The sequence below is a fragment of the Panicum virgatum genome, chromosome 2K (assembly GCF_016808335.1).
Source record: "Panicum virgatum strain AP13 chromosome 2K, P.virgatum_v5, whole genome shotgun sequence".
Lineage (NCBI taxonomy): Eukaryota > Viridiplantae > Streptophyta > Magnoliopsida > Poales > Poaceae > Panicum > Panicum virgatum.
Window position 1 is genome coordinate 34,209,309 of NC_053137.1, and position 14,998 is coordinate 34,224,306.

The 14,998-nt window shown below is 41.0% G+C and overlaps 1 protein-coding gene and 1 pseudogene across 1 annotated transcript; both read left to right on the forward strand.

The window, feature by feature from the left end:
* The first annotated feature begins 2,360 nt into the window (after positions 1-2,360).
* On the forward strand, positions 2,361-3,712 carry LOC120673992 (ABC transporter G family member 43-like). The gene is made up of 3 exons (XM_039955058.1): positions 2,361-2,758; positions 2,841-2,964; positions 3,279-3,712. Exons 1-3 carry the CDS (start codon positions 2,670-2,672, stop codon positions 3,336-3,338), a joined length of 273 nt encoding a protein of 90 aa, XP_039810992.1. The 5' UTR covers positions 2,361-2,669; the 3' UTR covers positions 3,339-3,712.
* Positions 3,713-5,713: 2,001 nt separating this feature from the next.
* On the forward strand, positions 5,714-12,912 carry LOC120674004 (annotated as a pseudogene).
* The last annotated feature ends 2,086 nt before the right edge of the window (positions 12,913-14,998 follow it).

A 14,998-nucleotide genomic window follows, 5' to 3' on the forward strand; every position in this document is an offset into this window, starting at 1 on the left:
GGGGCGCGTACACAGCCGTTGGGTCCCCGACAGGTGGGTCCAACGATGCAGTATAAAATAATGTACTGTTCATACATTATGGCGTCGCAGGCAAAGGAGATCTCTCTTCTTGGATTCCCTCGCCTGCTCCCGGAGCCCTTCGTCCATCATGTCCTGTCGTTGTCTTGTCAGGTCGGGCCTGTCGTAGCTAGTGGCACCGCCCGCCACATTGCTTAAGCGGGTGGTGTAGCTTGCGGTGTAGGCGGCATGATGGAAAAGTGCCGTGCTGTCGTATCCATTTAATGCTGCAGGCGGGCTCTGCGCGGGTGTGGCACAGGCGGCTGCACTGTGCTCCTTGGTAATACGCGGTGCTCAGCGAGGCCTGACAAAGGCTGTCTTGCGTACCGCGGCGGCAGAGCACGCCTTGTCCACCACATTAAATGCGGTGGGTGGGCGAGTCCCTCTGCAGAAGACTCGCGCACGATCCCGCGCCCTCGGGACACGTGGCGGTTCCGGACCCCTACACGGTGAGGGTAGTCCGGACGGGCGCAGGAGGTCCCGGACCCCTATGGGGGTCCGGGCCTCGGCGGTCAGCTCGGAGCTTCCCTTCTTTAGAGACACGTGGCGTCTCCGGACCCATCCCCAGGCGGGGAGCGGGTCCGGGGCCGTTGGCCTAGTGAGGGAAGAGCCTGACCTGTGGGGCCTGGCTACTCCGTCTTTCCCGCGCAGCTACGGATAACTACGCGGGTCCTGTCTTGCTGCAGTAAGAGTGGGTATCCCTGTTACAGGGTACCGACAAACCTAAAAATACAACAAAATTTGCATCGAAAAACCCATCAAAGAAAAAAAAAACCTACCGCGACCTGTACAGATATTCTGACCATGGCGACGCATGGGCATATTTTTTAGTCATTTATAAATTTGACACCATATATGGTTCTATTGTTGCCGACCCCGATGTCGTTCCCAACTGGCTTTGCCCCTGGTTGCAGTCCAAGTAAGCATGGAGCTTGAACTCCATGTCTATGGAGTATGGACTCAAACTAGGTGGCAAGGGCGTCCCGCCACTCCGATCCATCAGCAGCTGCGCCAATGACGACAGTGACGAGGAGCGGCCACCGCTGCCAACGACAACAACATGCTGCTGAACGCTGGCTCGTGATCGCTGGAGCGCACTTAGGAAGAGCACGTTCTAGTGCTGAGATTCATGAAGGGGAGGTGCTCCCTCAACATCTTGCCGACGAGCTGTGCCCAAAAACCAGCCATGGCCGTCAAAGAAACCACATGTCGCTGAAGAAGAAAAAGGTTTAAAAAAATATCAGCATTATATGGATTGATGAGGTTTAGATTGTTTTGCATTGCTAACAATTACAGTATACTCCTTTCGCCCTAAAATGATTGTTGTTTTAGCCTTTAAATCTTTATCCCACAAAGAGTAATCCATCCAATTAATGTAATGCCAAGCACCAAGAAAAAATTGTATAAAAACGAATCAAATGCTTAGTAAATTCTACTTTTCTAGCTCCAATGCATATGCATTTATTGAGAATCTAGAAAACCAAATATACAGAAGCAGCAAGATCATTTCTTAAGATGAGTAATGTGTCTAAAATTTCTATAAGAACAATCTTTTTAGGATGAAGGGAGTAAGAGCTCTTGCCAATGCATGAAAAAAAAAAGACAAGAAAAGGTCTATAAGATTAAGGGGCAAAATGGAATCAAACATCAATCTGAGTTTGTGACTCTTATATGATGTAATAAACAATAAGCTCTAACATATCCAAAAACTGTAGGGAACCCAAAATGACTAGGAACGATCCCCACCGGAAGGAATATTTTTTCTCTAAAATACGCAGGAGAGCTACGCATCTTTGTATTTTTTTAAAGAAAATACACATCCCTTAGGGTGCCTATGCATCTTTGTATTAAGAAGAAGAAAAGGATGGACATCCGCAAAGACAGTTTAGGTTACAAGTAAACGTAAAACAGGCGGAACAAACACATAGACACAGGCACAGATGTGCTAACTACTCATGTCTTAAACGACCGAGGTGCAGCGCTCCTGCTGAAAACCAACCAGAGGTCACAATCTGCAATGCAAAACATAGTATCTCACACAACCTAATGCACAGATCTTGACTAAATCACAGCCACATAAATCTGAGTGAAAAAGAAACAAGAAAACACTCGAGAGATGAATAGAAAAACCGTTGTTTCTTTACAACAATTATGAAGGTAACCCTATAGCTTGTGCTCATACTGTACATAATAAATGACACTGGTTCCTTTTAGGACCGAATACTATACATTTTTTGCAATTTGGTACTTTTCTAAAACAGTTTCTTACAAACGAACCCTTAGGAAAACTAATTTCAAAAAACAACCCTTGATCACAAGAATTTGGAGCTCTCTATATATACAATGTAGGATCAATGTCCACTTTCATGATGATCAACGTGACATTGTGACAATACAGACGTGATGGCGGCCTGTCTTGTTGAATTACCAAACTACCCTCGATCCAGAGAGGGCTTCCCGGCCTGCTCCCTTGTATAAATATGGCAGCCAACAATGCGTAGCCCCAGATCAATGAGCCTCATATATATCCGTGTATTGACAGCAGACAATACCAAGCTAGCTTTGTATTCTTGTGCGCCTCTGCAGCTGTCGAGCGAGCGAGGTTGCTGGCCATGGCTGCCATCGTCCGCGAGGAGGCTCCTCCATTGACGCACGCGGAGAACGAAGAGTTCCTTCGCGTCCTTAGGGACGTCAGGCAATGGTACTGTGGTGGCCGTGCATCTTTCTGAACAGAGCTAGATATGAGCTAGTTACGGAGCTCTCCCACGGCCATGGGCGTGCAGGGTGGGGCGAGAGCCTCCGGAGAAGGTGGAGGTCGTGTTCGACGGCGTGAGCGTCGAGGCCGAGGAGCGCGTCGGTCGGAGGGCGCTGCCAACGCTGCCGAACGCCGTCTTCAACGCCGTCAAGGTACGTGAGGCACTCTGTCGTAGAGTATGCACGCACTTGCCAACGACGCCTCCATTTTTCAGAAAAAGACCATTTGCAGGTGTACATCATCCGGCAAAATTTCTCCCAAAAAACCGTCCAGATTCAGACTTGGCCGAATTTTATGAGATAAAGAAACTCGACATAGTAACAAAAGATTTTGTAGAAATCAGCAAATAAAATGAGGATAAAATATATCTATGGCCTAAGGCATCGCAGCATCCTTTCACTGCGGTTACAAGAATCCAGAACAACATCTGCAACAAAATTTGATTGGAAAACCGAAAATTCTGCAGGATGAGCGGAAAAACCTTCGGCTATTTTTATATGTTCATATTTTTACCACCGTGATGTGAACAAGTAGCGGGATAACTGGGAACCAAAACGAGCGCATATGGTTATAGAAAAAAAACAGCAAATATGGATGGAAGGGCGATGGAAACGGACCGTCAACGGTAAGAGCAGACTTGTTGGGGAAGCAGGAGCAAGCTGGATCGACCAAAGGGCAGAGAAGAAGGTTTGGAGGAAGAGCAGAGGAAGTGGACGGATGTGGAAAGCACCATTCACCTGGACAAAAGAAAAATCTTTATGTCAGACCAGAGTGTCCAATTCCCTATTTTATTTTGTTGGAATATAAGTGAATTGTCCATCTCATCAATATGGTATCAAAGCTAAAGGTCTCAAGTTCAAATCCTAGTTAGCGCAATTAAATAAAATATAATTGCTGCTCGTTCCTATTCCTCGTCTGAGGCCCGAGGGAGCCTCCACGTGAGGGGTGTGTTGGAATATAAGTGAATTGTCTACCTCTCCCTATGAGCTTAAACTTTTTGTTGAACTGGTTGGTGCATGCAACTCAATATATTTGGTCCATATGTATGAGGAAAATTTTCATACCCGGAGCTATTAGAATTTTGAATGCTTGCATCAGTTTGAGACTCCGACTGGTTGGTGCATGCAACTCTCCGTATGTACGGGGAAAATTTTCATGTCCGGAGCTGTTAGAATTTTGAATGGTTGCATCAGTTTGAGACGGTTAACATATGGAAGGTTAAAAGTTGCAGCAATTTGTGACGGTTGCTGTCCTAAATTTGGATACCTCTTAGGATTAGTGAAAAAAATGGCAGATAAAATAAATTGAAAAAATAGTTTTTTTTATCTTTGCCTCTAGTTTGGAGTGCAATTGTTGTTTTTTCCTTATTGTTTAACTTTGTGATTTTTCATCTTACTTTTCACAAGTCAACGCAATTTTTCTCTTAGTCTGCACATTTGCCCATATTTTGACCATCGAAAAGGGATAAAATAGCATTGACTTGTGAATAGTAAAGTTAAAATCGCAAAGTTAAAATAAGTGCAAATTACTCCCTTTAAGTAAGGCCAAAGTCCGGATAACCCCATTATCTATCTCTTGGTTCAATTTTGCCCCTAAACTATGTCATTTAGTTAAGGATAAATTGAACCAAGAAATAATTAAGAAGGTAAAATGACACAAGAAATAGTTTAGAGGGTCATCCGGATTTCAACTAAACTTTACGGGAGTAATCTGGACTTTAAATTATAGGAAAAAAACACAAATATCCGAAATTAACAATGAAGACAAGAGATATCACTCAAAACAAAGCTTTATGTATGCATGACAGTTAAATAGAAATGCATTCGCATGTTTAATTACTTTAGAAGTTCAAATAACTAATTAATCACCGGGGCATTTAGAAACATATGTGTATGTGCAAAACTAAAAGCTATTTTCTTGTGCAGGCTATAGTAGATTCTATGAACACGTGTGCAACGCAAAAAGGAACATTCAAGATAATAAATGAAGTGAGTGGAACAATAAGACCATCCAGGTATAATTACATGATCCACTATCAAAATTTCTTTTCAAATATAATATACACTGTGTTTAAACATTAAAATGGCACATAGCAAGAAATATTTCTGCACAGGCAAGCATTGATGTGGGTTATGTCGAAATTGATAGCAGCGAGTTCTTTCTCCTGTTCTGACCAGAATGACACTTGTTCTTGGAGCACCTGGATCTGGAAAGACGACCTTCTTAAGGGCACTGGCAGGAAAATTAGATTCTTCTTTGAAGGTAAATCGAATTTTGCAGCAACTTCATTCCTGAAAATCAGTGTAAATAGCAGAACAAGTAACAGATGGTGACACACATATATATAACATTGATAATGAAAACCATGTGTGCATATCATTGGTATCATGTTATTTCTTGCTTACAGTTGCAGGGAAAGGTATTCTACAATGGGAAATCAAGACCTTCTACACCACACTACCTTTGTTCTTATGTCAGTCAACATGATCTCCATCACGCTGAGATGACAGTGAGAGAGATAATTAATTTCTCTTCCAACCTGCTTGGATCAAACAATGAGTTTGGTATGATATTATTCTTCTTGTATTTTTTTGGTATAATAAAAAGCGTACTTCCTATTTTCTAAGGTAGATGGCATGACTGCCTTCTGAAGTTTAAAGGATAAATGGGACACAAAGGCCCAAACCTCAATATTCATCCTCAAACAATTGGATGAATCCGTGTATACTAACGCAAACTTACTTTTTTGCTGCATAGAGATACTGGGAGGTGCAATAGAAAGAAATACAGATACTAATAAAGTGTACAAGGAACTTTTTTCCAAGGTGCTACTTAGTCATATTATTCTATAAAGTTAAGCTTGTTTAGGTTTAACGATATCTAAGATGCCTTTCTTGTAGGCAACCAAGCTTGGAAGCAAGGGAAGGAACCTAAAAACTAATTATATTATCAAGGTATCATATATGAAAAAAGAATTCAATGTAACTTTGTTCCTTATTGCATAAATATTTCCCTGATCCTTAAAGGTTAATTGACTGGATACAGATTCTTGGCTTGTCTGACTGTGCTGACACTATAGTAGGGGATGCGCTCCTTAGAGGAATTTCCGGGGGGGCAGAAAAAGCGAACAACAATTGGTAAGTAAATTCCTTTCAGGAAAAAAAAGTACTAATATTTCACCTACCCATTTACTGCCACTTTATTATCAAATATTCATATGAGTTTATTATGGTTAGGGATAATTTTCTCATACACATGTACTCCTACAAAAGTGCACTGATTGAAGAATTATTTTATTTATGTGTTCCCAATACTTACTTTCTGCTATCATTGTTCAAAAAATTCAGGGGAGATGCTAGTTGGTCGTGCAAAATGTTTCTTTATGGATGATGTATCAACAGGCCTGGACAGCTCTACCACATTTGAGATTATGACATTTCTCCAACAAATGACCTATCTTATGGATCTTACAATGGTTATTTCGTTGCTCCAACCAGCTCCAGAAACGTTTGAATTATTTGATGACATAATTCTTCTATGTGAGGGTCGGATTATTTATTATGGTCCTCGGGAAAATGTTGTTAGTTTCTTCAACACCATTGGCTTTACATGTCCTAGCAGGAAAAATGTAGCAGACTTCCTCCAAGAGGTGAGCCATTTAAACTTAGATATCATATAAATCAATACTATTTAAATCTCACATTTTCAAAATTATTCTAATTTCTGGAAGCGATTCATGAACTTACAGAGTAGAACACTGAAACGTACCAAAATATGAAAAGGCAATTCATTTTTGGAATATTGATCTCTATATTCGTCAAGATTTGAAGTAAACCATATCAATATAATTTCATGACATTTGCAAGTAGATCTTTGTTGTAAAGTTCAGTTAAAAAAGAGACTTCCTCCATTCACTAAGAAATTAAAGTGTCTTGAAATGGTAGAATACATATTGTAAGACTCACGTGACTTAAATATTGAACCAAAGTGAGATCTTATAGCCCGGACCCCAATTTGTGGATCGAAAGCATAGGAGAACTGCACATTATTATATTTAAGAAGAAAGAAGGGGTACCCCCAAGGGGTTACAGATATAAAGGGACTGTAACACTCCCTAAATCACACAAAGTCTCTCTCTCTCTCTCTCTCTCTCTCTCTCTCTCTCTGTGTGTGTGTGTGTGTGTGTGTGTGTGTGTGTGCGCTGAACAAGACCAGGACTAGACCAAACAACCTAAAATTAGGTGGATACGTAAGAAGTCACCTTGCTTCCTTATTGAAGTAATCTAGCCCATGTTTCCAACATAACCTTGTTTTACTTTACTTGTATTAGGTCCTGTATGCAAAAAGGCTTTGTTACCGATCAAATGTCATTTTCATTTTAGTCTATTCGACCTTCTTTTTTATTAACTTGGCATAATGCAAGAAAATCATCTAGTATATAAGCTGATACCTCAAACCGAGAACAAAAGGTTACTCACTGCAAGGACTAGCCAATTGAAAAATGATAAAGTAGAACATGTATATCTTTTTCTACGGACATATTGATCCTTTGGCATCCATCTCAAGTAATAAATAAAAGAAACACAAGAAGATACCTCTAGGCGCTTATAACTCTTCTGAACTACAACCTTCTCAAAAAACTAGTACTATTTCCACAATACCAAGTGTCAAAATATCAAGTATCAAATTAATTGTAGTTATGTGTGGAAATGATTGTTGTCTAACGAAATTTTCTCAAAACGTTGACCAAGTAATAGCACATTAAGTTATCAAAAGTGTTCTGTATAGGATTATTCAGAGTGTCCATTAATGCAGCAATGCGACCATCAAAATAACTGAATGAAACTTCTGAAATCATCAATATGAAAGATCGATTCTTCACATTGGATAGGTAACTTCAAAACGGGATCAACAGCAGTATTGGGCAGGTGCTGAAAGGGAGTATCAATATCACTCCATTGAAAGTTTTGAAAAATGCTTCAGAGCCTACAATCTCCCTCAACTTCTGGAAGACAAAAAGTACCACACAGATAACCAACAAGACAGCAAGGCATCTGAAGCAGCTGACAGCAAAATCATTACAAAATGGAACATTTTTAAAGCTTGTTTCTTGAGAGAAGTACTCCTAGTAAAAAGAAATTTTGCTGTTCATATTTTCAAGGCCATACAGATCATTTTTCTCTCCTTTGTGCTTGCAACAATTTTCTTTAGAACAGAGATGAACCATAATACAGTGTTTGATGGGAATAAGTTTATGGGATCCTTCTTTATGGGTATTGCTGTGGTAAACTTCAATGGCATGACAGAACTTGCAATTATCATAAAGAGGCTCCCAACATTCTATAAGCAAAGGGAAGTGCTAGGATTGCCACGCTGGGCTATCCTATGCTCAATTTTTCTAGTCAACATACCCATGTCACTGATGGAGACAGGCCTTTGGACCTGCTCAACTTATTACTCCATTGGCTATGCCCCTTCACCTATGAGGTATCATTGATTTTTTTAAAAATAGTGCCATTATACTGAAGTGCTCAGAAATTGAAAAATGCTAATCAAGAAAAGCCCTGATGCTTGATGTAGGTTTTTCCAGCAGTTCCTGGTCCTATTCGCGATGCATCAAATGTCAATGAGTCTTTATCACTTGATAGCATCCATTGGAAGAACACAGGCAATGACAAACATGCTAGGAATTCAAACTCTTATAGCAATTTTAATACTTGGAGGCTTCATCATATCCAAAGGTAAGATTACTGCCACCAAATTGCTCAACAGCATAACGGTGCAAGGAGATTTTTTTTTCTTTCTCGAATATGCAGGAGAGCTGAGTATCATTGCATCAAGAGGAGTGCATGGAGATTACGATTACATTAAAGTCATGAATGCAATAACACCTGCTTTCCATTTCAAACTTGACTATCAGATGACCTCCAACCATTGGCTGCACTGGGGTTATTGGGCCTCCCCATTCACCTATGCTCTTAATGCTGTCGCTCTGAATGGATTTTTTGATAAGAGATGGGCTACGGTAACTTTTCATTTCCTCGACATTATCATATTGACAATATACATTTAAGTTCTGCACATTATAAGCTATGGTCAATTGCATGACAGGTTTTTCATTTCGAAAATGTTAATACCACCGGAGAGGCAGTTCTGAAGGTCAGGGGATTAATAAATGAGTGGCACTGGTATTGGGTCTGTGTTGCTGTTTTATTTGGCTTCTCCTTAATCTTCAACGTCCTTAGTATATTTGCTTTGGCATTGCTGAACTGTATGTGCATCTAACAAGCTCGATCCTATTCATTTTCACAAAAGTAAGCGAGACAATTGTCCTGATTCCCAATCATTTGTAGCTCCAAAAGAACATCATCTAAAAGCCAAACCACGAAAGGTTCAGGATATAGAGTGCAAAGATCAAGTTTGTGGAGGTTGGAGGGACTCAACTGATCGAGGCAATCTCATAGTCACAGAATTCGGGGTCGATGTCTCGTCCCTCGACCCGGGAACGTCGTTCCGATTCAAGGGTCGGGGTCGAAGTGGGTCAGTGTCCCATTCAAGGTTGGATCGTGTCCCGGTTTGAAAAGGGTCGCAGCCCCATTGCTAGCAGATTTAATTGGGATAAGGAGGTTAAGGACAGTGGATTGGTATGGTTTTTGTTAGACAATGAGCTTAGTACGTGTAGCATGGTCTAAATATACTCTTTTATATGTTTCTTATATGCTTGTGCAGATTAGTTTCTTCATTAGTAGCATATATATAGTTTTTGTCTTTATCGACCCGAAGATATCGACCCCGATGAATCAGGGTCGCGTCCCACATAATAATTTATCGTTCCATAGATGTATACCCCCTTCGTACCATAATTTTATAAAGTGACGACCCTCGACCCCGTTCCTCGACCCGGTCGACCCAGAAACTTTGTGACTATGGGCAATCTTCCATTCCAACCCTTATCACTTGTGTTTAGTCAAATCAGCTATTTTATTGACATGCCAAGAGTAAACTCTCTGCATTATTACTTCTTTTTTTTAAAAAAAATACAAGTTTCATTTCTTTTCTATCACTTGGTCTAACAAATGCAAAAATGATGATAGGAAATGAGAAAGCATGGAGCAACCGAAGAGAGACTTCAACTATTACGTGATGTTAGTGGTGCATTCAGGCCAGGAGTGCTAACAGCACTGATGGGGGTCACTGGTGCATTCAGGCCAGGAGTGCTAACAGCACTGATGGGGGTCACTGGTGCTGGGAAAACAACATTGCTTGATGTTTTGGCAGGACGGAAAACTGGAGGATACATTGAAGGAACTATTAGCATAGAGGGCTACCCGAAGAGGCAAGAGACATTCTCAAGGATCTCAGGTTACTGCGAGCAGACGGACATTCACTCTCCTTACCTCACAGTCTATGAGTCCCTCCAATTTTCTGCATACCTTCGCTTGCCTACAGAAGTTAATTCACACAAAAGAGATGTATGCATAATAGTTAAACTATTTTTTGAAGAAGTAACAGGACCCAGCCCATGGTGTCTGACAATATTTCCTGCCATGTTTCAGATGTTTGTAGAAGAAGTTATGGGACTGGTAGAGCTAACTGACTTGAGGAATGCTATGGTGGGCATTCCTGGAGTAACTGGACTATCAGCTGAGCAACGAAAAAGACTTACTATAGCGGTGGAACTAGTTGCTAGCCCTTCCATAATTTTCATGGATGAACCAACAACTGGTTTGGATGCCCGTGCTGCCGCAATTGTCATGCGCACAGTAAGAAAGACAGTGAACACAGGGCGCACGGTGGTTTGCACAATTCATCAGCCAAGCATTGAGATTTTCGAATCTTTCGATGAGGTATGACGTTTGTATTTAAAATTTAAAAGAGGAAGCTCGATTTCTAGCCACAAGTTTCTATTATGCTTGTACTCAAATCACTAAGTTTCTCAACGAAAATCTGAATCCATGTTCTGCAAAAAAAAAGGCTTATGTATTATTATCCTTGACTGTAAACAATCGAGTTAATTTCCTTTTATCAATTGTAGATGCTACTTATGAAGAGAGGGGGTCAGCCCATTTATAGTGGGCCGCTAGGCCCACTATCTAGCAGTATGATTAACTACTTTGAGGTGAGACATTCTTGAGGTCACACTTTCAAACTTAACATGGGGCAAAAACTAATTACTTTCTTTTTATATTAGGCCATTCCAGGAGTGCCCAGCATCAAGGAGGGTCAGAACCCAGCGGCATGGGCACTAGACATCAGTTCACATGCCATGGAATATGCAATTGGAGTGGACTATTCTGAAATTTACCGAAACTCATCACTGCACAGGTAAACCAGATGCAGCGATGATGTTTTCAGATAAACTATGTATAATTAATCATGCCACTTGATTAAATTGGTATTTGCAGGGAGAACATGGATCTAGTTGCAGAATTAAGCAAGCCACGAGCAGGCACGAGATATTTGCATTTTCCACCCAGATATTGGCCGAACTTTAAGGCACAGTGCATAGCATGTCTATGGAAGCAGAATTGCTCTTTCTGGAAAAACCCTGAACTAAATGTCACCCGCTTTCTTTGCCTACTTGGTGTCTCGATCACATTTGGCATGGTCTTCTGGCAAGTTGGTTCAACCATGTAAGTATGGATGAGTCCTCAGCACTCAGCAGTGTCAATTTCGTAAATGTTACTTTACCATTTTTGGTAAGAAAAACTCATCTTTTCCCTTTTTTGGCACAAAAAGCGAGGACGAACAGGATGTGCTCAACATACTGGGAACTGCATACACATCGGCGCTGTTCCTAGGATACATGAACTGTGCCACTATTCAGCCTACTATAGCAATGGAGAGAGTCATATTCTACCGCGAAAAATTTTCTGGAATGTACTCCTCCATGGCATGTCATTGCTCAGGTAAAAAGATTCAATTACTTATCAGGCTTGGAAAGAAAGAAAAAATAACATCGATCCATGTTGGAATCGTGTGTGCAGATAGCAGTTGAAATCCCTTATATGTTTGTCCAAGTGTTGGTTTTCTCAGCGATTGTGTACCCAATGGCTGGATTCGAACTGACTGTCACAAAATTGTTTTGGTTTGTTCTATACATGACACTGAGCTTCATAGACTTTACACTCTTTGGGATGATGGTGGTTGCCCTTACACCCAACGAAGAGATAGCTGCTGTCCTGTCCTTCTTCATCTTCATGATATGGAATACTTTCGCTGGCTTCATCGTCCCAAGAAAGGTAACTCATTTTCCAATCCCCTCAGCACTATGGATCATTGGTCTCCATACATTTGGGGACTTTGGGCGGCAGCACATGAATTTTTTATTTATGAATGCAATAGAAATTCTAAACTAGTACCTTCCACTACTATCTACTTGCAGATGATACCTGTTTGGTGGAGGTGGATGTACTGGGCAGACCCAGCGGCATGGACCATCTACGGACTCATGTCGTCTCAACTTGGCGACCGCGTGGAGCTCATCCGTGTTCCAGGGCAACCGGACCAGCCAGTGAGTGAGTTCTTGAAGGAATACTTAGGCCTGCAAGACGACTACTTCACCTTAGTTACAACTCTACACATTGCAATGAGTACACTTTTCGGTGTTGTGTTTTGTCCTGGCATCAAGTACCTTAAGTTCCAAAGAAGGTAGATTATCAACAAAGATGAAGGCCCTGTTTGTTTTCGCTTAGCTTATAATCTAAGTGTGGGCCGAGAGAAGCGAAGATTCTCTCGCTTCTCGCTTCTTGTAGTTCAAATCTTTGAAGCGGATTACCAGAGAAGCGAAAATAAGCGAGGCATTTGAGGGATTATCGCTTAAGCCGATTATAATCGGAAACAAACAGGGCCGAAGAAGATGGACCAGAGTATCTGGAGCTTCAGTGCTATTGTATGTAAGAAGGGATAATAAAGGGCTTTTTGTCGCAAGTGTATACATCAGTGTCCCACAAGCAATTGTACAAGCTCAATTAATGTTTCAATCAGCCATATAGGTAGAAAATAAAGAATTGTACAAACTTCTTTCGGAAAGTTGGATTTCATGTTTCTGCATACCCTTTGTTCTTAAAAGCCGGATTAATTGAATCCCTAAGTTATGACGTGGTTGTATCGCCCAGGATGAAACACCTTGTGGGATTCTACAACCTTGGATTCATGGATTATTGGATTATAAAAAGCTGGATCACAATATTAGATTTTTTTATCAAAGTTGGATTTCATAATTTTTATGATCTGGGCCTAGTCTTTGTGTGATTGTGTCACTTTTGACACGATGCACAGGAACCATAATTCTTTCACCTGTTTCTTAAAAAAAAGTACTGCACTGCTCGCGAGCTAAGCTAGGATATAAGTGGCCCATCTAAAATCCAGTAACTCTCTACAAAGTAAAATTTCATTGTGAAAATTCCCTATATGATATGTGCAGTCCTAAAATTTGAACCTAAGAGCATAGTTTGGGAGGAGGTAAAATGAACCAAATGATAATTTAGAAGGTTATCCGCACTTTAGCTATAGTGAGAGTAATTTAGACTTTTTTTCAAAAAGAATTTAGGCACAAAGTTCTCGCAAACATCGTCTGATATTATGCAACACAGATCCGTAAGCTCGCTGAATGCCTGGCACGAGCCGTACGGCAGCACGTAAAAACGCCACAAGCCAATAACATGCACAGTAAAATCGAGCATAGATATCGGGTTTCTTAAAAGGAGGTGCCTCCTCCACGCACGTCCGCAAATCACGCTTCTGCTTTGCCTCCGCTTGAGCCACGCCGCTACCTCCTTGGTGAGAGAAACACTACACATTTTTCAAAAAGGGAATCTCGCATGCATGGAATACTAAATGAAGTCAATTTGTAAAACCTTTTCAGAAATATATGTAATTTTTCACGACGAATCTAATGACGGTAATTAATTGACGATTGCGCTACGATCCTAGTGCGCATGTTTCCCGAAAAGAGAATCTCGCATGTATGGAGCACTAAATGAAGCCTATTTTCAAAACCTTTTCAGTGATAGATATAACTTTTCGTGACGAATCTAATGATAGTAATTACTCGATAATTGACTACAGTGATATTACAGTAACCATCCTCTAATCACGCGGTCAAAAGCCTCATTAGATTCTTCAGGGTTCCTAGCGCAGGGGTTCTAGAGTTGCTTTTGCAAACTAGCTTTGTTTGACACCGTAATTAGCGGTCAAAATATTACTATTCCTAGCACAAGAACTAACCAAACAAGACCCTAGACTGTGAACTAGGTAACCGAGCCGGAGGAATGTCATGTTCTATGACACTCCCCCTTCTCTCTTATGCCACATCAGCAAATTTAATGCTTATGATACTTCCATGACCCTTCCACTGAGATTGGCCTTAATGTCGATGTGGCCATTTAACGTGAAATGAGACCATCGAGGTGCTTGAGGTGGGAAGTGTGGAAAATATATCTGAGCAACTTCAGCAGCATATCTAATGGGGTGTTTGGTTATTTTAAACCGTGTCTCACAAGAGTATTTTGATATCAATTAGAAAGACTAAGCATAAGCTAATTTGTAAACTAACTGCATAAATCTAGGGTTTAAACACGAGATGAATTCATTAAATCTAATTAATCCATAATTAGCATATGTCTACTATAGCATCACATGAGGTTTTATAGATTCCTCTCGTGAAAAATTTTAGGGGTTATGGAATTTATTTTCTCATTAGATTATTTTCTCATTAGACTATATGATGGGACTAAATGTAATAAGTTCTAAGGGAAACAAACGCCCCCCTAAACACAATACCTAATACATATACCTAAAAACTCAGAACACCTAAACCTCAACAAAAATTACTCCAACAGCATATGATATATGGATGACTATATAATACCTGAAATTTTTAGATCTCAACCTTAATTTCTCTCTTCCAAACCAAAATATAGCAATCAAAAGGGCAGATACCAATTTCCTTCCTATCATGCGCGGAAGAAAAATAAGCGACCTTTCCCGGTCATCGCATCCGACTACCGTGCGGCTGCCGTTGCACCGCCAACTCCCTGGCCAGGCTAGGCGACTAGGAACCCCGAGCCGCCAGTCCCAGCTCCCCCTGCCATCTGCACCTCTGGCTGCCGCCCCGCCCTTCCAACAATACCTCCAGCCACCGTTTTCCCCTGATCTCCCTGCCTCCAACCGCCATGGATGGGA